General features: G+C 41.5%; 1 protein-coding gene across 1 annotated transcript; it reads left to right on the forward strand.

Moving 5' to 3' along the window:
• Window positions 1–26,774, forward strand: LOC139464207 (carbonic anhydrase 1-like). Its single transcript, XM_071245729.1, has 8 exons — window positions 1–169; window positions 713–877; window positions 4,044–4,213; window positions 4,920–5,000; window positions 16,557–16,632; window positions 20,200–20,310; window positions 21,010–21,158; window positions 26,646–26,774. Exons 1-8 carry the CDS (start codon window positions 1–3, stop codon window positions 26,772–26,774), a joined length of 1,050 nt encoding a protein of 349 aa, XP_071101830.1.
• Window positions 26,775–27,020: the final 246 nt, after the last annotated feature.

Here is a 27,020-nt window from a genome sequence, read left to right on the forward strand (position 1 = left end):
ATGTGGACCGTGTCTGTGTTGGTGGCTACCATGCTGTCAGGGGTGCTGCTCGCTGACGTCTACCCCCAGTCGTTCCTTCCCCCGGCCCAACACAGTCCCCTCGGGCCCCCGCAACTCTGTCGCCAGAGGACGGAGTACTGCTTTTCTTACAACAGAAGGTCCAGCATTGGTGAGTCGCGCGTGTGTCAGCATGTGCGTGTGCGTGTGCGTGTGCCTGTGCGTGTGAATAATTAGGTCTACGTAGGGACCGAATATTAAATATTATATGTGTGTGTTTGGGGGTGGGGGTGGGGTGGGGTTGGGGGGTGGGTGGGGGGCTTGGGGGATGGGTGGGTTGGGGGGTGAGGGGGGATGGGTGGGGGGTTGATAGCTCTGAATAACCCTGTCAGGCTCACGCTCGTATTCCTGTGGTTGAAATATAAAACGTCACTGTGGGATTTCCTCCGCATCACCCTGCCATGCTGTTGCATAAACCTGTTCAATCTGGTTTTAACAACAATTGATTCCCTAAATGCTAATAAATAACCTCGATTGGGCTTATTCATTTCATTTCAGTCGTGTTTAAATCAATTTATAGTGTCTGTTAAATAGACTCCTGTCTGGGAACGGTGTTTTAAGTGTCTGAGTATATCATGCCTTGACGGATGCTTCACTAGTCTCAGTATGTCACAGTTACACCATGTTGTCTTATTTCATGTCATCTTTTTTTCAGGACCCGACAACTGGAACAAGGTGTGTGACACGTCTCCATGTTTCGGGGGTTCTAACCAGTCCCCCGTCCGCATCTACCCCCACCTGGTCAAGTTCTTCTGTGACCCCAACCACCGTCTGGGCTATCCCCCTCGTCAACTCGTCACCGGCCTCCTCGAAAACGACGGTGAGTGTCGAACAATACCTCCTCACGATGAACAACCAACACCCACCAGTCCTACCACGTCCACTTGACACCTCTACTTAACCCTCATGTTTCTCTACATACATATACATATCTGTACGTCAACCCAACACTCTCTGCCACATATATACTCACACCTCTACGTCATCCCATCTCAACACTCTCTGCCACATATATACTCACACCTCTACGTCACCCCATCTCAACACTCTCTGCCACATATATACTCACACCCCTACGTCACCCTATCTCAACACTCTCTGCCACATATATACTCACACCTCTACGTCATCCCATCTCAACACTCTCTGCCACATATATACTCACACCTCTACGTCATCCCATCTGAACACTCTCTGCCACATATATACTCACACCCCTACGTCATCCCATCTCAACACTCTCTGCCACATATATACTCACACCTCTACGTCACTCCATCTGAACACTCTCTGCCACATATATACTCACACCTCTACGTCACCCCATCTGAACACTCTCTGCCACATATATACTCACACCCCTACGTCACCCTATCTCAACACTCTCTGCTACATATATACTCACACCTCTACGTCACTCCATCTGAACACTCTCTGCCACATATATACTCACACCTCTACGTCACCCCATCTGAACACTCTCTGCCACATATATACTCAAACCTCTACGTCACTCCATCTGAACTCTCTCTGCTACATATATACTTACACCTCCATTGTTCTTCATACTTCCATTGTTCCTCATACTTGCATTGTTCATCATACTTCCATTGTTCCTCATACTTCCATTGTTCCTCATACTTCCATTATTCCTCATACTTCCACTGTTCATCATACTTCTATTATTCATCATACTTCCATTATTCATCATACTTCCATTGTTCCTCATACTTCCATTGTTCATCATACTTCCATTGTTCATCATACTTCCATTGTTCCTCATACTTCCATTGTTCATCAAACTTCCATTGTTCCTCATACTTCCATTATTCATCATACTGCCATTGTTCCTCATACTTCCATTGTTCATCATACTTCCATTGTTCATCATACTTCCATTATTCCTCATACTTCCATTGTTCCTCATACTTCCATTGTTCCTCATACTTCCATTGTTCCTCATGATTCCATTGTTCCTCATGATTCCATTGTTCCTCTGACTTCCATTGTTCCTCATACTTCCATTGTTCATCATACTTCCATTGTTCCTCATACTTCCACTGTTCATCATACTTCTATTGTTCATCATACTTCCATTATTCATCATACTTCCACCATTCATCATACTTCCATTGTTCCTCATACTTCCATTGTTCATCATACTTCCATTATTCATCATACTTTCATTGTTCCTTATACTTCCATTGTTCCTCATACTTCCATTGTTCATCATACTTCCATTGTTCATCATACTTCCATTATTCATCATACTTCCATTGTTCCTCATACTTCCATTGTTCATCATACTTCCATTGTTCATCATACTTCCATTGTTCATCATACTTCCATTGTTCAGCATTCTTCCATTGTTCCTCATACTTCCATTGTTCAGCATACTTCCATTGTTCAGCATACTTCCATTGTTCGTCATTGTTGTTCGTAAAAGTAGGCGCTTAAATGTTCGTGTTTTTTTTGCATTTTAACGCACAATGTTACTGTCGTAATATTTCTTCGTCCAATGTTCTCTGTGAAAATGAACGCTAAGGCTTTATCTTGCCCTTGGCCACTTGCCATTAAATGTCCTTCGCTAATGTACTGAGCATCCTTTGTCCATCGAAACGAGCTGTGACTTGGTTTACATACCCTGCAGGGATACCGAGCACCCGCTGAGATGAAACTAGTTATGCACCGTATGTCCATTTATTCCTAATGTATTTCATGAGGTTTGATTGAATATTGATAACTGTGTACGGTCATGAAAGGAAATAAAATGACACACAAATAATTGATTCCACTTGTGCATGTATGGACTTCTGTGTATTCCAAACGCATAGATGCCAATCGTATCTCATAACTGCCTAACGTGCGCAAGACATTTGAAATTGTAAAATTTCCTAATAATTTCTGTACCTGGGAATTGGAGGGAAATGGATTTTTTCTAACGTTTAACATAAAGTTTGAAGGAATAAACTGTCCAAATTATTCCAATTGGTATGCGCACACATGAAAATGTCATGAAAAGAGTGGTTTTCGTGTTCCTACCCCATGGCATATATGACATAACACACCTGCCAGGACAATAATCTAGGATGGACACTGATGTCAATGAGTGCATTTCGACAACATTGCCAAATACATGACACTTTTTATGGATCATCTTCCCGAGGCAAGGGAGTTACCTGGCAATAAAAGTCCAGTTTCCACCCTTGGAATTTCTGGGCTCGATCGTAGCGCCACCAGTGTCCCTTCTATGTTCCTACTATTGACCAATCAGATTCCATCTCTCATATCACTTGCATTTGCTTCAAACAAAATACGCTCTGCTCGATAATCCAGATGTATATTGTAATAAAACAGGTCTTACCTCGCTAAGTGCATCAAATCACGTGAGCACCTTGATTTAAAGCATGACATAATTTGTAAAATGTCTGTCGATGCCCAGCTGACGGTACACATGTTTTGACTATCCTGCAGTCGACCGAAATCTACACGTTGAAATTCATGTTGGTTTCTAACCGGATGTCTAGTTCGTGACGCGATTTCGATTGGATTATTCAGAAGCTCGTTAGTCAAGCCAAAACATAACTCCATTATTGCAACTTAGTTCGGCAAGGATGGAAACTGGACTTTTATAGTCAGTTAACTCCCTTTCCTTGGTAAGATGTTTATAGATAGCAACTTCTATAATTCTTCGTCACGACGTGTCAGAGCTACTTCTTGTTCCTTCATCGGGTGAGTACTGAGCAGCTGTTTAGAGCTAAACTCGCCTCACATTTGAAGTTTAGAGAATCCCATTGCTTATTATAAACAATGCGACATGACGTCATCATCGATCGTTCGTTTCCAGCCGTCACCCATTGGTCACGTGGTGCACAGACCCATTCCGCTGCCACTCTCCGGTGCACCGCGCTAGTGACACAGTTTACTCATATTTGCAAGTTTCAGCTGACAAACCAATGTTGAACAGACACTTTTTTTCATCTTAGGTTACTATCCAAAGATCGCCCAGGGTACTATTCCGGACATCGTTCTGCAGGGCGTCCCTGGCTACACCGACTGCATCTTCCGGTTCAACAGCCTCCACATCCACGTGGGCAAGACCGGATCTCGCCACGGCACGGAGCACAGAGTGTTCGGGAATCGCTATGATGGCGAGGTGAGCCCGGCCTGCACGCACCAGCTATACGGTAGGGGCGTCTAGAAGAGAAATTTGAAGACAGTCAAGACAGGAGGATAATGTTGAAGTAGATTAGGTGAATAAATGCTGTTTAAGTAATAGTACACCCATACCATGGCGGCCTGTAAATAAATAATGCGGTCTGAACATACACATCAACGACTGAAAGCACGGGAAACAGTTGCAGCGATCGGAGCACGTTGATGGGAACCAGTCAACTCAATAAGCCCGACAATCAATGCAGTTTGTTTTTGTTTTTTTGTTTTTTCAATTCATGTGCCACTATTTTACAACAGAACCTACAGGACCACCTGGCTGACCTAACGGGTCGCAGTATGTGCAGGTGTCTATTTTTAACCCCGTGTCACCTAATACATCCGGAAGTGAGGTAGTAACCACAACAGTCAACATCCTGAACGTGGGTGCTTGCAACTCCCTCAACAGTCAACTGAGACATAGACATAGACACTGCTGGCAGCTCCGATGCTTTTGGGACTTAAGTGGTTTAACTGTGAATCGGTGGCCTCTCTCTCCCCGCATTCAGTCCCAGTGCTATGAGCGGGCGTGAACGTAATGTCTGTTCATTCCTCAAATGTCTTCTCTTAACGTAACTGTTCAGTGTACTTCCGCCTGTACGACAATCAGACCTCTGTCAGTCTGTCATCGGGCTTCCTCTCTTCCCCAGATGCACCTGGTCCATGTACGTGACGGAGGGAACGCCAGTGGCAGCGTGGCGGGCCAGGCGGTCGTGGCAGTCTTCCTATCTGTAAGTAACTGTCACACTGTATGAGTGAGTGAGTGAGTGAGTGAGTGAGTTGGGTTTAACGCCGCTTTTAACAGTATTCCAGTCATATCACGGCGTCACACTGTATGACATGTCAACAACTGTCAAATACCTTTTACCGCCGTCAACCACCAACACAGGGGGCACGACTAAACACTGGTATTTTTGTTTGTTTGTTTGTTGTTTAACGCCGCACTCAGCAATATTCCAATGATATGACCGCGCTCTGTAAGTAATCGAGTCTGGATCAGACAATCTTGTGATTGACAACATGAACATCGATCCACGTAATTGGGATCGATGACATGCCTCAACCAAGTCAGCGAGCCTGACCACCTTATTCCGTTAGTCCCCTCCTACGACAAGCATAGTCGCCTTTTACGCCATGCATGGGTTGCTGAAGACCTATTCTACCCCGGATCTTCACTGAGAGACAGGCATGGGGTGCTGAAGACCTATTCTACCCCGGATCTTCACTGGGAGACAAGCATGGGTTGCTGAAGACCTATCCTACCCCGGATCTTCACGGGCCACACTGGTAACGAGTGTCTTCCACAATGCCATGCGATCACTCTCCAGCAGGGGAGGAAAGTTAAAGACAACCATACACCATAAATCACTTTCTAGCTTTATCACCAACTATTAATGACTGTTATAAAGAGGGGACACGGGTAGCCCACTCGTCTAAGGCGCGGCGATTCGCTGTGCAGAGTTGCGTCCCTTGGACACGCCGGAACCCTATGACTGTAGGTTCGAATCCGAAGTAAACGTCTGAGACCTGCATCACCTCGGGCTTTCCTCCCACAATAAGCTGACACGCCGCAATAAAACTAATATTCTGTAAAACCCAACTCACTCATTTTCATAAAGAGTTAAAACTAACTATCACTATATCAACCACAGTCATACACAATTATAACTATACATAATGACATTCACACACAGATATAAATATCTATAATGACAGTCATACACAGTTATAAATATATATAATGACAGAATTACACAGTTATAACTATCTATAATGACAATCATACACAGTTAATAATATCTATAATGACAGTCAAACACAGTTATAACTATCCATATTGACAGTCATACAGAGTTATAACTATCTATAATGACAGTCATACACAGTCATAATTATCTCTAATGACAGTCATACACAGTCATAACTATCTATATTGACAGTCAAAAACAGTAAATGACTGTCATACACATTTATAACTATCTATAATGACAGTCATACACAGTTATAACTATCAATAATGACAGTCATACACAGTCATAACTATCTATAATGACATTCATACACAGTCATAACTATCTATAATGACAGTCATACACTGTTATAACTATCTATAATGACAGTCATACACAGTTATAACTATCTAAAATGAGAGTCATACACATTTAAAACTATCTATAATGACAGTCATACACAGTTAATACTATCTATAATGACAGTCATACACTGTTATAACTATCTATAATGACAGTCATACACAGTTAATACTATCTATAATGACAGTCATAAATAGTTATAACTATCTATAATGACAGTCATACACAGTTATAACTATCTATAATGCCAGTCATACACAGTTATAACTATATATAATGACAGTCATACACAGTCATAAATATCTATAATGACAGTCATACACAGTTAAAACTATCTATAATGAGAGTCATACACAGTTATAACTATCTATAATGACAGTCATACACAGTTAAAACTATCTATAATGACAGTCATACACAGTTATAACTATATATAATGACAGTCATACAGTCATAATTATCTATAATGTCAGTCATACACGGCTAAAACTATCTATAATGACAGTCATACACAATTATAACTATCTGTAATTACAGCCACACAGTCATAACTATCTCTAATGACAGCCATACACGGCTAAAACTATCTGTAATGACAGTCAAACACAGTAAAATGACAGTCATACACAGTTAATACTGTCTATAATGACAGTCAAAGACAGTTATAATTATTTGTTATGACAGTCGTAGACAGTTATGAACAACTTCTTTATTACAATTGTTCATCCCTAAGTCTTAAACTTACTCAGTACTCCAACTTCTAAATGCCTCTCAAAGAAGTAACGACTTGCCCTGATGACATGACCAGGTATAAGGATATGCTTCAAGCATAATGGCCATACTACTATATTGCGTGAAAGATCAATGACAGAAACTGTCAAAAGGCTGCCACGATTAAGTGACTTGATATGTACCCAACTAATTTCAGTCTCTAAATAATTAATTGCCATGCCTTCAACCTGAGAAGCAGTGACAACGCTGTAAACGTTTAAAACATGCGATAACCATGCTGGACGATTGACGGTAACGTGATCTTCAGTCACTTATTAAACTGGTTCTACTGTTGGTTTGCGCAGATAGCTCAGCGCGTTTAGCCAACATGAGGCCTGCAAATAGGTTAAAAATCTGTAACAAGGTCGGTTGTATGGGGTCCTTAAATACAAACGTATGTCTACACCTCGAAAGGTTGTTACAGCGCGATAAAAGCTACAACAAACCTCTGCTGACTTGCATTCGACACTGAGGACCAGTGAATGCTATGCTATGTGTCGTTCCATCGCAACCTACACTTTGGGAGATTAAATATTTGTTCAGCTTAGTTGCAAAACCAAATATTTTTTTATGATTAATTTTGTGCCTGTTTTTATTTTATTAAAAACACCAACCATGTTATTTTTCTGCAAAAACAGTTTCTTTTGTTTTAACAGTCATATACAGTCATAACTATCTATAATGTCAGTCATACACAGTTAATACTATCTATAATGACAGTCATACACAGTCATAACTATCTATAATGAAAGTCATACACAGTTATAACTATCTATAATGACAGTCATACACAGTCATATACAGTCATAACCATCTATAATGACAGTCATAAACAGTTATAACTATCTACAATGACAGTCACACAGCCATAACTATCTATAATGTCAGTCACACACAGTTAATACTAACTATAATGAGAGTCATACACAGTTATAACTATCTATAATGACAGTCAGACACTGATATACCTATCTCTAATGACAGTCACACAGTCATAACTATCTATAATGACAGACAAACACAGAAAATGACAGTCATACACAGTTATAACTTTATATAGTGACAGTCATACAAAGTTGATACTCTCTCTAATGACAATTAAACACATATATGACTGTCATACACACTTATAAATATCTCTAATGACAGACATAAACAGTTAATACTGTCTATCATGACAGTCAAACACAGTAAATGACAGTCATACACAGTTATAACTTTCTATAATGACAGTCATACACAGTTAATGCTATCTTTAATGACAGTCATACACAGTTATAACTTCCTATAGTGACAGTCATACACAGTTAATACTGTCTATATAATGACAATCAAACACAGTAAATGATAGTCATACACAGTTATAATTATCTCTAATGACATACAAAGACAGTTAATACTGTCTATAATGACGGTCAAACACAGTAAATGACAGTCATACACAGTTATAACTATCTATAATGGCAGTCATACACAGTTATAACTATCGATAATGACAGTCATACACAGTTATAACTATCTATAATGGCAGTCATACACAGTCATAACTATCCGTAATGAGAGTCAAACACAGTAAATGACTGTAATACAGAGTTAATGCTATGTATACGCAGTTGATGCTATCTATAATGACAGTCATACATAGTTATAACTATATTTAATGACAGTCATACACAGTTAATACTATCTATAATGACAGTTATACACATTTATAACTATATATTATGAGAGTCATACACAGTTAATACTAACTATAATGACAGTCATAAACAGTTATAACTATCTATAATGACACTCAAACATAGTAAATGAGAGTCATACACAGTTATAACTATCTATAATGACATTCATACACAGTTATAACTATCTAGCTATAATGACAGTCAAACACGGTAAATGACAGTCATACACAGTTAATACTGTCTATAATGACAGTCAAACACAGTAAATGACAGTCATAAACAGTTAATACTATCTATAATGACAGTCATAAAGACTTATAACTATCTATAATGACAGTCATACACAGTTAATACTAACTATAATGACACTCATATACAGTCATAACTACCTATAATGACAGTCATACACTGTTATACCTGTCTCTAATGACACTCACGCAGTCATAACTATCTATAATGACAGTCATACACAGTTAAAACTTTCTATAAGGACAGTCATACACAGTTATAACTATCTATAATGACAGTCATACACAGTTAATACTATCTACAATGACAGTCATACACAGTTGATACTATCTATAATGACAATCATACACGGTTATAACTTTCTATATTGACAGTCATACACAGTTATAACTATCTATAATGACAGTCATACACAGTTAATACTATCTATAATGATAATCAAACACAATAAATGACAGTCATACGCAGTTATAATTATCTCTAATGACAGACATAGACAGTTAACACTGTCTATAATGACAGTCAAACACAGTAAGTGATAGTCATACACAGTTATAACTTTCTATGATTACACTCATACACAGTTAATAGTCTCTATAATGACAGTTATATACAGTTATAACTAGCTATAGTGACAGTCATACACAGTTAAAACAATCTATAATGTCAGTCATACACAGTTAATACTAACTATAATGTCAGTCATACACAGTTAATACTATCGATAGTGACACTCATACACAGTTATAACTTTCTATAATGACAGTCATACACAGTTATAACTATCTCTAATTACAGACATAGACATTTAATACTGTCTATAATGACAGTCAAACACAGTAAATGACAGTCATACACAGTTATAACTTTCTATAATGAGAGTCATACATAGTTACTACTATCTATAATGACAGTCAAACACAGTTAATACTATCTATAATGACAGTCATACACAGTTAATACTATCTATAATGACAGTCATACACAGTTACTACTATCTATAATGACAGTCATTACAGAGTTAATACTATCTATAATGACAGTCATACAGAGTTAATACTATCTATAATGACAGTCATACACAGTCAAAGCTATCTATAATGACAGTCATACACAGTTAATACTAACTATAATGAAAGTCAAACACAGTAAATGACAGTCATACAGCCAGACAGACACAGTTATAACAATCTAAAATTACGGTCATATACAGTTATAACTATCTATGATGACGGTCACACACAGTTATAACTATCTATAATGACAGCAAACACAGTAAATGACAGTCATACACAGTTATAGTCACAGTCAGCCAGTCACAATCCAGACAAATTACACAAATATTAACCCCGCATTGTTCATTCAGCCAGTCACCATCCAGTCACTATCCAGTCAATTCCACCAATATCAACCTCTGCAATGTTCTAACAGTCAGTCAAAATCAAGCCGATGCCACCAATATCAACCCCCGCATTGTTCTACCAGTCACTCACAATCCAGACAAATTGGACCAATATCAAACCTCTGCATATTCCTTCAGCCTGTCTCCATCCAGCCAATTCCACCAATATCAACCTCGGCAATGTTGTATCACTCAGTCACAATAGAGCCAATTCCACCAATACTAACCCCCGCACTTTTCTATCACTCAGTCACCATCCAGCCAATTCCACCAATATCAACCTCTGTAATGTTCTATCACTCAGTCACAATCCAGCCAATCTCACCAATATTAACCCCCGCATTGTTCTATCAGCCAGTCACAATCCAGCCAATTTCACCAATACTAACCCCAGCATTGTTCTACCAGTCAGTCACAATCCAGCCGATTCCACCAATATTAACCCCCGCATTGTACTATCAGTAAGTCACAATCCAGCCAGGTCCACAAATATTAAACCCCGCACTTTTCTATCACTCAGTCACCATCCAGCCAATTCCACCAATACCAACCTCTGCAATGTTGTATCACTCAGTCACAATCCAGCCAAGTCCACCAATATCAACCTCAGCATTGTTCCACCAGCCAGTCACAATCCAGCCAATTTCACCAATATTAACCCCCGCATTGTACTGTCAGCCAGTCACAATCCAGCCAATTCCACCAATATTAACCCCCGCATTGTACTGTCAGTCAGTCACAATCCAGCCAATTCCACCAATATAAACCCCTGCAATGTTCTGTAAGTCAGTCACAATCCAGGCAATTCCCCTAATATAAACACCCGCATTGTACTGTCAGCCAGTCACCATCCAGCCAATTCCTTTATTATATATCACCTGCATTGTTATACAAGCCAGTTACAATACAGCCAATTCCACAAATATTCACCCCCGCATTGTTCTATCAGTCAGTCACAATCCAGCCAATACCACCAATATCAACCTCTGCAATGTTGTATCACTCAGTCACAGTCCAGCCAATTCCACCAATATCAACCTCTGCAATGTTGTATCACTCAGTCACAGTCCAGCCAATTCTACCAATATCAACCTCTGCAATGTTCTTTCAGCCAGTCACCATCCAGCCAATTCCTTTATTATATATCACCTGCATTGTTCTACTATCCAGTTACAATACAGCCAATTCACCAAATATCAACCTCTGCAATGTTCTATCAGTCAGTCACAATCCAGCCAATTCCACCAATATCAACCACTGCAATGTTCTATCAGTCAATCACAATCCACCCAATTCCCCTAATATAAACACCAGCATTGTACTGTCAGTCAGTCACAGTCCAGCCAATTTCTTTATTATATATCACCTGCATTGTTATACAAGCCAGTCACCATCCAGGCAATTCCACAAATATTAGCCCCCGCATTGTTCTATCAGTTAGTCACAATCCAGCCAATTCACCAAATATCAACCTCTGCAATGTTCTATCAGTCAGTCACAATCCAGCCAATTCCACCAATATCAACCTCTGCAATGTTCTATCAGTCAGTCACAATACAGCCAATTCCACCAATATAAACCTCTGCAATGTTCTGTCAGTCAGTCACAATCCAGGCAATTCCCCTAATATAAACACCCGCATTGTACTGTCAGCCAGTCACCATCCAGCCAATTCCTTTATCATAAATCACCTACATTGTTATACAAGCCAGTTACAATACAGCCAATTCCACAAATATTCACCCCCGCATTGTTCTATCAGTCAGTCACAATCCAGCCAATTCCACCAATATCAACCTCTGCAATGTTCTATCAGTCAGTCACCATCCAGCCAATTCCACCAATATCAACCTCTGCAATGTTGTATCACTCAGTCACAGTCCAGCCAATTCTAGCAATATCAACCTCTGTAATGTTCTTTCAGCCAGTCACCATCCCGCCAATTCCTTTATTATATATCACCTGCATTGTTCTACTATCCAGTTACAATACAGCCAATTCACCAAATATCAACCTCTGCAATGTTCTATCAGTCAGTCACAATCCAGCCAATTCCACCAATATCAACCACTGCAATGTTCTATCAGTCAATCACAATCCACCCAATTCCACTAATATAAACACCAGCATTGTACTGTCAGTCAGTCACAGTCCAGCCAATTTCTTTATTATATATCACCTGCATTGTTATACAAGCCAATCACCATCCAGCCAATTCCACAAATATTAACCCCCGCATTGTTCTATCAGTTAGTCACAATCCAGCCAATTCACCAAATATCAAACTCTGCAATGTTCTATCAGTCAGTCACAATCCAGCCAATTCCACCAATATCAACCTCTGCAATGTTCTATCAGTCAGTCACAATCCAGCCAATTCCACCAATATCAACCTCTGCAATGTTCTGTCAGTCAGTCACAATCCAGGCAATTCCCCTAATATAAACACCCGCATTGTACTGTCAGCCAGTCACCATCCAGCCAATTCCTTTATTATATATCACCTGCATTGTTATACAAGCCAGTCACAATCCAGCCAATTCCACAAATATTAGCCCCCGCATTGTTCTATCAGTTAGTCACAATCCAGCCAATTCACCAAATATCAAACTCTGCAATGTACTATCAGTCAGTCACAATCCAGCCAATTCCACAAATATTCACCCCCGCATTGTTCTATCAGTCAGTCACAATCCAGCCAATTTCACCAATACTAACCCCAGCATTGTTCTACCAGTCAGTCACAATCCAGCCGATTCCACCAATATTAACCCCCGCATTGTACTGTCAGCCAGTCACAATCCAGCCAGGTCCACAAATATTAAACCCCGCACTTTTCTATCAGTCAGTCACCATCCAGCCAATTCCACCAATATCAACCTCTGCATTGTTCTACCAGCCAGTCACAATCCAGCCAATTTCACCAATATTAACCCCCGCATTGTACTGTCAGCCAGTCACAATCTAGCCAATTCCACCAATACTAACCTCCGCATTGTACTGTCAGTCAGTCACAATCCAGCCAATTCCACCAATATAAACCTCTGCAATGTTCTGTCAGTCAGTCACAATCCAGGCAATTCCCCAAATATAAACACCCGCATTGTACTGTCAGCCAGTCACCATCCAGCCAATTCCTTTATTATATATCACCTGCATTGTTATACAAGCCAGTTACAATACAGCCAATTCCACAAATATTAGCCCCCGCATTGTTCTATCAGTCAGTCACAATCCAGCCAATTCCACCAATATCAACCTCTGCAATGTTCTATCAGTCAGTCACCATCCAGCCCATTCCACCAATATCAACCTCTGCAATGTTCTATCAGTCAGTCACAATCCAGCCAATTCCACCAATATCAACCACTGCAATGTTCTATCAGTCAATCAAAATCCACCCAATTCCACTAATATAAACACCAGCATTGTACTGTCAGTCAGTCACAGTCCAGCCAATTCCTTTATTATATATCACCTGCATTGTTATACAAGCCAGTCACAATCCAGCCAATTCCACAAATATTAGCCCCCGCATTGTTCTATCAGTTAGTCACAATCCAGCCAATTCACCAAATATCAAACTCTGCAATGTTCTATCAGTCAGTCACAATCCAGCCAATTCCACAAATATTCACCCCCGCATTGTTCTATCAGTCAGTCACAATCCAGCCAATTCCACCAATATCGACCACAGCAATGTTCTATCAGTCAGTCACAATCCACCCAAATCCACCAATATAAACACCTGCATTGTACTGTCAGTCAGTCACCATCCAGCCAATTCCACCAATATCAACCTCTGCAATGTTGTATCAGTCAGTCACAATCCAGCCAAATGCACCAATTTCAACCTCTGCAATGTTCTTTCACCCAGTCAACATCCAGCCATTTCCTTTATTATATATCACCTGCATTGTTCTACCAGCAAGTCACAATCCAGCTAATCCCACCAACATCAACCTCTGCAATGTTCTATCAGTCAGTAACACTCCAGGCAAATTCCACCAATATCAAACCCTGCATATTATTTCAGCCAGTCACCATCCAGCCAATTCCACCAATATCACCCTCTGCAATGTTGTATCACTCAGTCACAATCCAGCCAATTCCACCAATATCAACCTCTGCAATGTTCTTTCAGCCTGTCACCATCCAGCCAATTCCTTTATTATATATCAACTGCATTGTTCTTTCAGCCAGTCACAATCCAGCCAAGTCCACCAATATTAACCCCCGCTTTGTTCTATGAGTCAGTCACAATCCAGCCAATTCCACCAATATTAACCCCGCATTGTACTATCACTCAGTCACAATCCAGCCAATTCCACCAATATTAACCCCCGCATTGTTCTATCACCCAGTCACCATCCAGCCAGTTCCGCCAATATCAACCTCTGCAGTGTTTATCAGTGAGTCTCAATCCAGCCAAATTCGACCAATATCAACCCCTGCATTGTACTGTCAGTCAGTCCCAGTCCAACAAGATAAAAACCAATATTAACCCCTGCATTGTTCTAGTCAGTCAGTCAGTAAGTCACAGTCTAGGTAAATTCAACCAATATCATCCCCTGCAATGTTCTATCAGCCAGTCACAATCCAGCCAATTCCACTAATATCAACCTCTACAATGTTCTTTCAGCCTGTCACCATACAGCCAATTCCTTTAACATATATCACCTGCATTGTTCTACCAGCCAGTCATAATCCAGTCAATTCCACCAATATCAACCTCTACAATGTTCTACCAGCCAGTCACAATCCAGCCAATTCCACTAATATCAACCTCTACAATGTTCTTTCAGCCTGTCACCATACAGCCAATTCCTTTATCATATATCACCTGCATTGTTCTACCAGCCAGTCATAATCCAGTCAATTCCACCAATATCAACCCTTCCAATGTTCTACCAGCCAGTCACAATCCAGCCAAATTCAACCAATATCAAGCCCTGCATTGTTCTAGTCAGTCAGTAAGTCACAGTCCAAGTAAATTTAACCAATATCAACCCCTGCAATGTTCTATCAGCTAGTCACAAGCCAGCATGATGTAAATACAGTGCATCTCCCATGTAATAGCAAACTCGTGAATACTTCTGGTATCTGACTCGCCTTTGCTCTAAAGCTGATATTACACATGAGCTTGTTTTATATATCACTTGCTGTTTAGAACTTTTTTAAAATCCCACTGTCTTGTGTGTAAATAGGCGTCTGCGCGATCCACACCAAACTCCAATTGAGTTTAACAGAAGAATACTTCAACCACATCGTAATAACTTAACGTCACTCAGAGGTCCTTTCTACAAAACTCTGGTAGCGCTGAGGTTATCGTGACTCCCATACTTTACAGAGACTTATGATCGCCTCGACCATTTCTAGTTTAGGTCAGTTTTGTCCCTTATTACTCGGGTCATATATAATAAAAGGGAAATTTGGGGGTAAGACATTTAGGCAAGAAGTAGGTATTGCGCACCCCTTCTTGCTGATCTGTTTCTTTAATCCTATGAATCGGAATTTCTGCTCGGAATTGCAAAGTCAAAACAAGGGAATTTGGCCAAGTAGCTTAACTTCCGCTTCAGGTGTATCGATAGTCAGATATCGTTCAATAACTGATTTATCTCCCTGAACAAGGAAAACAAGAGGCCTGTGAAACTGCCTCAACTGTTTAGATCTGTGCGTTACGATTTTGTTTTGAAAGGGCTTTGTCGCTCTGTTACAATGCCACAGACTCGTCACGGTTTGCACTCTAATGTCTCTGTTACAGACACGTCACGGTTTAATGTCCCTGTTACAGAACGTCACAGTTTAATGTCCCTGTTACAGAACGTCACGGTTTAATGTCCCTGTTACAGAGCGTCACGGTTTAATGTCCCTGTTACAGACACGTCACGGTTTAATGTCCCTGTTACAGACACGTCACGGTTTAATGTCCCTGTTACAGACACGTCACGGTTTAATGTCCCTGTTACAGACACGTCACGGTTTAATGTCCCTGTTTCAGAACGTCACGGTTTAATGTCCTTGTTACAGACACGTCACGGTCTTAATTCTCTGTTGCAGACAAATCACGGTCTAATTTCTCTGTTACAGACACGTCAAGGACAATACAGCCCTCAACTAGACGCCATACTGGATTGGCTGATTAACATCCAAGATTATAACGGAAGTGAGGATACAATCTGTCACATTGTGTCACAACGTCTACACTATGGTGGAATCTGTCAAGACTGGGCTCCTGTTAGTACCCTGAATTTAGTACCAGCAGGATAATATTTCTGTGAGTCCTGGTCAGACAGCTTCCACTGTAGTCTTAACTTAGTTCAACTAAACCCACAACCAACAACAGATCCGAATTTCACTCCGAATAACCGGCTGTTCGACACTTCTGATAATTCTATTCAAGGTGGTTCAGAGGTATTTAATACACTTTGCGATGTTGCCGCTTTTAGATGCGACAGGATCTGCTGACAGTGGGCTCGATTCTCAGATTCTTCCCACACCATTGTTCACGTGTTGCATCAACTTTAACAACATGCGTCTCTTTATGTGCACCACACTGAACTGACAATACTTGATATATATGACATGCCATGATAAAATTCCACACCATGATATAACTGACATGCCATGATAAAACTGCACACCGTGATATAACTAACATGCCATGATAAAACTGCACACCGTGATATAACTGACACACTATGATATAACTGCACACCGTGATATAACTGACATACCATGATGAAACTGCACACCGTGATATAACTGAGATGCCGTGAAAAAACTGCACACCGTGATGTAACTGACATGCCTTGATGAAACTGCACACCATGATATAACTGACATGCCATGATAAAACCTGTACACCATGATATAACTGACACACCATGATATAACTGCACATCGTGATGTAACTGACATACCATGATAAAACTGCACACCGTGATATAACTGAGATGCCGTGAAAAAAATGCACACCGTGATGTAACTGACATGCCTTGATGAAACTGCACACCATGATATAACTGACATGCCATGATAAAACCGGTACACCATGATATAACTGACACACCATGATATAACTGACATACCATGATAAAACTGCACACCGTGATATAACTGAGATGCCTTGATAAAACTGCACACTGTGATATAACTAACATGCCGTCATAATACTGCACACCACGATATAACTGGCATGCCATGATAAAACTGCACACCATTATATAACTGAGATGCCGTGATAAAACTGCACACTGTTATATAACTGACATGCCGTTATAAAACTGCACACAGTGATATAACTGACATGCCATGATAAAACTGGATATCATGATATAACTGACATGCCGTGATAAAACTGCACACCATGATATAACTGACATGCCGTGAAAAAAACTGCACAGTGTGATATAAATGACAAGCCGTGATAAAATTGCACACCAGGATATAACTGACATGCCGTGATATAAGTAACACACCGTGATATAAATGACATACCGAGATATAACTGACATACCGATATATAACTGACATACCAAGATATAACTGACCTACCGAGATATAACTGACACACCATGATATAGCTGACAGACCGAGATATAACTGACATACCGAGATATAACTGACATACCAAGATTTAACTGATAATACTGTGATATAGCTGATATGCCGTGATATAACTGACATACCAAGATATAACTGACCTACCGAGATATAACTGACATACCGAGATGTAACTGACATACCGAGATATAACTGACATACCAAGATATAATTGACCTACCGAGATATAACTGACATACCAAGATATAACTGACCTACCGAGATACAACTGACACACCATGATATAGCTGACATACCGAGATATAACTGATAATAATGTGATGTAACTGATATGCCATGATATAACTAATATACCGAGATATAACTGACATACCGAGATTTAACTGACAAACCGAGATATAACTGATAACACTGTGATATAACTGATATGCCGTGATATAACTAACATACCGAGATATAACTGACATACCGAGATATAACTGACATACCGAGATATAACTGATAATACTGCGATATAACTGACATACCGTGATATAACTGACATGCCGTGAAAAAACTGCACAGTGAAATAACTGACATACCATGATATAACTGACATGCCACGATAAAGCTGCATAACATGATATAACTGACATACCATGACAAAACTGCAAACCATGCTATAACTGACATGCCGTGATAAAACTGACATGCCATGATATAACTGTCTTTCCATGATAAAACTGCACACCATAATATAACTGACATACCATGATATAACTGACATGCCATGAATGATAAAATTGCACACCATAATATAACTGACATGCCATGATAAAACTGCACAACATGATATAACTTACATGCCATGACAAAACTGCACACCATGATATAACTGCCATGCCGTGAAAAAAACTGCACACTGTGATGTAACTGACAAGCCGTGATATAATTGCACACCAGGATATAACTGACGTGCCGTGATATAAGTAACACACTGTGATATAAATGACATACCGAGATATAACTGACCTACCGAGATATAACTGACACACCATGATATAGCTGACATACCGAGATATAACTGATAATACTGTGATATAACTGATATGCCGTGATATAACTAACATACCGAGATATAACTGACATGTATGAGTCATGTATATGTGAGCTATAAAGTGGCGATCCATATAGATGAGCCATAAATTGGCGATCCATGTAGATAAGCGGTGTAGTGAAGATCCATATAGATGAGTGGTGTAGTGAGGATCCATATAGATGAGTGGTGTAGTGAGGATCCATATAGATGAGCGGTGTAGTGAGGATATATATAGATGAGCGGTGTAGTGAGGATATATATAGATGAGCGGTGTAGTGAGGATCCATATAGATGAGTGGTGTAGTGAGGATATATATAGATGAGTGGTGTAGTGAGGATCCATGTAGATGAGTGGTGTAGTGAGGATATATATAGATGAGCGGTGTAGTGAGGATCCATATAGATGCGCGGTGTAGTGAGGATCCATACAGATGTGCGGTGTAGTGAGGATCCATGTAGATGAGTGGTGTAGTGAGGATCCATATAGATGAGTGGTGTAGTGAGGATATATATAGATGAGTGGTGTAGTGAGGATCCATATAGATGAGTGGTGTAGTGAGGATATATATAGATGAGCGGTGTAGTGAGGATCCATATAGATGAGTGGTGTAGTGAGGATCCATGTAGATGAGCGGTGTAGTGAGGATATATATAGATGAGTGGTGTAGTGAGGATCCATATAGATGAGCGGTGTAGTGAGGATCCATGTAGATGAGTGGTGTAGTGAGGATATATATAGATGAGTGGTGTAGTGAGGATCCATACAGATGAGTGGTGTAGTGAGGATCCATATAGATGAGTGGTGTAGTGAGGATCCATGTAGATGAGTGGTGTAGTGAGGATATATATAGATGAGTGGTGTAGTGAGGATCCATACAGATGAGCGGTGTAGTGAGGATCCATACAGATGAGCGGTGTAGTGAGGATCCATACAGATGAGCGGTGTAGTGAGGATCTATACAGATGGGCTGTATATTAACCGGGAGATGTGTGGAGACGAGATGCATAGTGGGGATCCGTATATATAGATATATACTAGATGAACTATGTTATGAGGATGACTGTACTTGAGCCCCATGTCTGTTGCAGGTGATGTGTGTACGGAAGAACCGTGTACAGGAGCGATGGAGAGCCGGATGCTGAGCAGAATGGCAGCTGGGAGTGCTTGTCCACACTGGAGGTCTGGGTCTGGCAGTTGCGGTGAGTCGCGATCCACACTTCGTGTACGGCATATGTTGTGTTTGTTTACGTCAACAATCACCATCAACATAGAAAAAACAGTGGGATTTGTGATATTATCAAAATGTTCTTTACAAAATTTATTAATTGAGATCTAAATACTAGTTGTTAGAAACAATTTAATCCAAAAGTAAGTTAAGTCAGTGTTTATTTAGGTATTAGTTGATCTCTTTAGCTTGAATTTATCTGCCATCACTTGACTGTATACTTCCTGACACAGTGAGGGTTTACAAGGAGTGACTATATGGTGTGAGACGACGGACTTTAATGCACCAATTATCACTAAAAAATGCTTTTACTCTTACATTGGACTTAAGCGTTCTTCACAGTAATGTTAGAATAAAAGTTATCCCACGACTGTTTTTGGGGATGGTAAATATCCAATATTAGGAAATTACATTTGATATTTTGAATCCTGCAATTCCATTGGTTGATCCGTACCACGTGACGAAACAATACTTTTCAATGTAGACTCTCAAATCATGTGACTGACATTGATCTCAAATATTGACTCGTCACATCATCAATATTGACCGTCACGTGATGAATATTGACTCGTCTGCACGAAACATGAAGTCGTCTGGCATAATAACATTTTAACTTAATACACGTAGCATGAATGACGAGGTAATATTATTAAAGATACTGAACTCATTTCAGGTGGCTCAAACGTGACCTTTAACCCAGACAAATTACTTCCCTCATCACGTGACTTTTACTACTTATACGGTTCTCTGACAACGCCCACTTTGTCTGAGAGCGTCCTGTGGCAGGTGATGATGCAGCCGTTGAGGATAACCCGGAGACAGGTGAGTACAGGTGTAACGTTGAGGATAACCCGGAGACAGGTGAGTACAGGTGTAACGTTGAGGATAACCCGGAGACAGGTGAGTACAGGTGTAACGTTGAGGATAACCCGGAGACAGGTGAGTACAGGTGTAACGTTGAGGATAATCTGGAGACAGGTGAGTACAGGTGTAACGTTGAGGATAACCCAGAGACAGGTGAGCACAGGGGATGAGGATAACCCAGAGACAGGTGAATACAGGGGTTCAGGATAACCCGGAGACAGGTGAGTAGAGGGGTTGAGGATAACCCGGACACAGGTGAGTAGAGGGGTTGAGGATAACCCGGTGAAAGGTGAGTACAGGGGTAGCGTAGAGGATAACCCAGAGACAGGTGAGTACAGGGGTTGAGAATAACCCGGAGACAGGTGAGTAGAGGGGTTGAGGATAACCCGGAGACAGGTGAGTACAGGGGTTGAGGGTAACGCGGAGACAGGTGAGTACAGGGGTTGAGGGTAACGCGGAGACAGGTGAGTACAGGGGTTGAGGGTAACCCGGAGACAGGTTAGTACAGGGGTTGAGGGTAACGCGGAGACAGGTGAGTACAGGGGTTGAGGGTAGCCCGGAGACAGGTGAGTACAGGGGTTGAGGGTAACGCGGAGACAGGTGAGTACAGGGGTTGAGGGTAACCCGGAGACAGGTTAGTACAGGGGTTGAGGGTAACGCGGAGACAGGTGAGTACAGGGGTTGAGGGTAACCCGGAGACAGGTGAGTACAGGGGTTGAGGGTAACGCGGAGACAGGTTAGTACAGGGGTTGAGGGTAACCCGGAGACAGGTGAGTACAGGGGTTGAGGATAACCCGGAGACAGTTGAGTACAGGTTTAACGTTGAGGATAACCTGGAGACAGGTGAGTAGAGGGGTTGAGGATAACCCGGAGACAGTTGAGTACAGGTTTAACGTTGAGGATAACCTGGAGACAGTTGAGTACAGGTTTAACGTTGAGGATAACCCGGAGACAGTTGAGTACAGGTTTAACGTTGAGGATAACCTGGAGACAGGTGAGTAGAGGGGTTGAGGATAACCCGGAGACAGTTGAGTACAGGTTTAACGTTGAGGATAACCTGGAGACAGGTGAGTAGAGGGGTTGAGGATAACCCGGAGACAGGTGAGTACAGGGGTTGAGGGTAACCCGGAGACAGGTGAGTTCAGGGGATGAGGATAACCCGGAGACAGTTGAGTACAGGTTTAACGTTGAGGGTAACCCGGAGACAGGTGAGTTCAGGGGATGAGGATAACCCGGAGACAGTTGAGTACAGGTTTAACGTTGAGGATAACCTGGAGACAGGTGAGTAGAGGGGTTGAGGATAACCCGGAGACAGTTGAGTACAGGTTTAACGTTGAGGATAACCTGGAGACAGGTGAGTAGAGGGGTTGAGGATAACCTGGAGACAGGTGAGTACAGGGGTTGAGGGTAACGCGGAGACAGGTGAGTACAGGGGTTGAGGGTAACGCGGAGACAGGTGAGTACAGGGGTTGAGGGTAACCCGGAGACAGGTGAATACAGGGGATGAGGATAACCCGGAGACAGGTGAGTTCAGGGGTTGAGGGTAACCGGGAGACAGGTAAGTTCAGGGGTTGAGGGTAACCCGGAGACAGGTTAGTACAGGGGTTGAGGGTAACCCGGAGACAGGTGAGTTCAGGGGTTGAGGGTAACCCGGAGACAGGTTAGTACAGGGGTTGAGGATAACCCGGAGACAGGTGAGTTCAGGGGTTGAGGGTAACCCGGAGACAGGTTAGTACAGGGGTTGAGGGTAACCCGGAGACAGGTTAGTACAGGGGTTGAGGGTAACCCGGAGACAGGTGAGTACAGGGGTTGAGGGTAACCCGGAGACAGGTTAGTACAGGGGTTGAGGGTAACCCGGAGACAGGTGAGTACAGGGGTTGAGGGTAACCCAGAGACAGGTGAGTTCAGGGGTTGAGGGTAACCCGGAGACAGGTGAGTTCAGGGGTTGAGGGTAACCCGGAGACAGGTTAGTTCAGGGGTTGAGGGTAACCCGGAGACAGGTGAGTTCAGGGGTTGAGGGTAACCCGGAGACAGGTGAGTACAGGGGTTGAGGGTAACCCGGAGACAGGTGAGTTCAGGGGTTGAGGGTAACCCAATATAAGACCAAAGAAGGATAGGTGCTAGAAGGCGCATTATTCAGGCTAACCTCGGAAAACCTGTATGGAGGTGTAATATTGAGGATAGCCCTGAAACAGGTTGAGGGTTACCCAGACCAGTTATCTTTGATTGAGTGTATGTTACAAGAACCTTTGCCTTTGATTAACTTAAAGTAAGGTCTTTAGTGTGGAGTAACCAAAGGTCCAAGACACTGGTTACGGGGTGAGAACCTTTATTCCCGGTGTTTGATTACACACCCTGACACAATATATCATTCGATAAATACAGCGTTATACAATATACGCGAGGATTTAAAACAGTTCATTACACCAATTCGGTAAAATTGTAATGACAGATTATATGACAATACAACAAGGGACGATAACTAATTGATTAACTTATACATTCAAATTAAATATATATGGTACAGACACAGATGTTTTAATGCAAGACGCATGTCAAATGAAATAGATGAGATACTCAGTATCACATAAACATTTAGGAGAATGCAAAATATCATTATTCCTACCCGGTGTATGTCACTAGGGTGCACACGACGTTCACTAAGCTCCGCCAAGACAGATGTACCAAGCGTACCCAAAATCTGTGCAAACAAAATACAACATTATTTCTACAGTAATAAATCAAACACATCTATTATCATTACAAAGGCATGGAACACATCAAAACAGCTTTGGCTAAAATCACATTCGTACTTACATTCACATATACACTATTCTTCCTCTCATATATGAAATCAGTCAAAGAAACACTCAAACATGCAACAATTCACTCATAGGGAAAATAGAAATACTTGAAAGAACTAGATGAGTTATTTGATAGTTTTTATATTTATTTTATACTCCGAAATGCGCTAAAACCTGACTTACTATTTACTCTTAGGTTAGATTTACCATTTTAAAGTTTGTATTTACTGGTCTTATTTATACACAAACAATACAAATATAACATATAAAGTGTACACACTTATAAGCCAATGTCAAAGATTAAACTTACCTGTGAGGTGTTTACAACTGTTAATGACTCCACACTATTAGTCCTGCTGTGAGGTTTTTTCAACTTTTTATGACTCCACTCTATTAGTCCTGCTGTGAGGGGTTTACAACTGTTAATGACTCCACTCTATTAGTCCTGCTGTGAGGGGTTTACAACTGTTTATGACTCCACTCTATTAGTCCTGCTGTGAGGGGTTTACAACTGTTAATGACTCCACTCTATTAGTCCTGCTGTGAGGGGTTTACAACTGTTTATGACTCCACTCTATTAGTCCTGCCGTGAGGAGTTTACAACTGTTAATGACTCCACTCTATTAGTCCTGCTGTGAGGTGTTTACAAGTGTTTATGACTCCACTCTATTAGTCCTGCTGTGAGGGGTTTACAACTGTTAATGAATCCACTCTATTAGTCCTGCTGTGAGATGTTTACAACTGTTTATGACACCACTCTATTAGTCCTGCTGTGAGGGGTTTACAACTGTTAATGACTCCACTCTATTAGTCCTGCTGTGAGGGGTTTACAACTGTTAATGACTCCACTCTATTAGTCCTGCTGTGAGGGGTTTACAACTGTTAATGACTCCACTCTATTAGTCCTGCTGTGAGGGGTTTACAAGTGTTTATGACTCCACTCTATTAGTCCTGCTGTGAGATGTTTACAACTGTTTATGACTCCACTCTATTAGTCCTGCTGTGAGGTGTTTACAACTGTTAATGACTCCACTCTATTAGTCCTGCTGTGAGGTGTTTACAAGTGTTGATGACTCCACTCTATTAGTCCTGCTGTGAGGGGTTTACAACTGTTAATGACTCAAATCTATTTGTCCTGCTGTGAGGTGTTTACAACTGTTGATGACTCCACTCTATTAGTCCTGCTGTGAGGTGTTTACAAGTGTTGATGACTCCACTCTATTAGTCCTGCTGTGCAAAGGGTGAATGTGAAGCGCAGATTTGAATTAAGAAAGCGTTGATTAAACCCGGACTCCAAAGGAGACAGTTCATCGTTGGTGAATATGTCAGTCAAAGCCGCCTTTTACTGTCCTTCATGGGGACTGCCAGTCCAAATATCAGTGAAGGCGGGAGCATGTTTTTACAGCAGTCATAGTCGAATGCAGGCCTGGTAAAAAGTGCTTGATAACGCTAGCAGCATAAGTTGGTGTGTTGTTTTGCGCCGCACTCGGCTATAGTCCAGTTATATGACGTCGGTCTGTAACTAATCGAGTCTGGACCAAACAATCCAGTGATTGATATCATGAGCATCGATCAACGCAATTGGGATACGATGACATGCATCAACCAAGTCAGCGAGCCTCACCGCCCGATCCCGTTAGTCGCCTCTTACGACAAGCATAGTCGCCTTTTACGGCAAGCATGGATTGCTGAAGACCTGTTCTACCCCGGATCTTCACGTCAAGCATGGGTTGCTGAAGACCTATTCTACCCCGGATCTTCACCGGGGGAGACAAGAATGGGTTGCTGAAGACCTATTCTTCCCCGGATCTTCACGGGTCAGCAAGCAAAGACGCCGTCGGGTCACGATGAATCATAAATTATAACAATCTGATTTTTGCAGCTTTTGTGCCAAACATGGGGATATTATCGTGTGATAATCATAGTGAAGAGCATAACAGAAAATATGTACCCATCTTTGAGTATTTAGTCATTTGTTTATTTTTGTATAACGCTGCAATCTTAAAGTTGTTTTACAGCAAAGTGAAAATAATCGAGAATGGACAAGACAACCCAGTGATTAATATTAAGAGGCACAATTCACGCTGTCAGGGTAGGATGACGCAGGCAAGTCACCACCCGATCCATTAAGCATAGGTTTCTGGTGCCCGGAACCACCGCTTTGTTAACTATCTGATCATACCTTCATGTCAGAATGATGAAATCTGATGAGGTCCACGTCACTTTGTGAAATAATATGTTCCCCGCCTTGGAGGGAAATAAATTTCTCAACGGAAGAAGAAATCCCTTATACCCCACCACGAAGAAGTCAGGCTGCATGTGGATTGCTAAGAATAAATCCCCAATATCCCGATTTGAAGCAAAAAGCCGTACGCTTTTTCCGAGTCAATGAACGTCACGTGACATAGCACACGTTAACCTCAGCTCAATCGAACGGTTGTTTTCTATCAATTGAATTTGTTTTAATTCGTTTACGATGTCATGTCGTTACGATAAATTAGTTGTAGTATGATCGCTCAGGTTACATAGGGTTTTATGCGTCACTCGTTAGCCCTCCGTCTCGTGGTATAAATCCTAACGCGGGACGCCTAAAACCCCATGGATCCCGAGTGATCCTCCTGCAGCTTGTATCATGTTTCAGCTGACAGACATCAGAACCATGGAAACCCGTTTCTCAGGCCTCTCCATCGCCGACAACGGCAACCAGCGTCCGACACAACCACTCCATGGTCGACGGATCCTCGCCAACTGTTGCCACAAGAAATGGTGAACTATGACGTACACAAGCACATGCCACCTCGGACGTAACAACCGGAGATTAAAGAAGCTGTTTTCTCAAGCATTGTTGTTCAGTTTGTTTGTCGGTTGTATGTGATGGTGTGACTGCGTGATTGTGTGACTGCGTGAATGCGCGACTGCGTGATGGTGTGATTACGTGATCGTGGGATCTTTTGATGGTGTGACTGCGTGATTGTGTGACTGCATGATTGTGTGACTGCGTGATTGTGTGATTGTG

The sequence above is a fragment of the Haliotis cracherodii genome, unplaced genomic scaffold (genome assembly GCF_022045235.1).
Source record: "Haliotis cracherodii isolate W230 unplaced genomic scaffold, xgHalCrac1.p SCAF_17, whole genome shotgun sequence".
NCBI lineage: Eukaryota > Metazoa > Mollusca > Gastropoda > Lepetellida > Haliotidae > Haliotis > Haliotis cracherodii.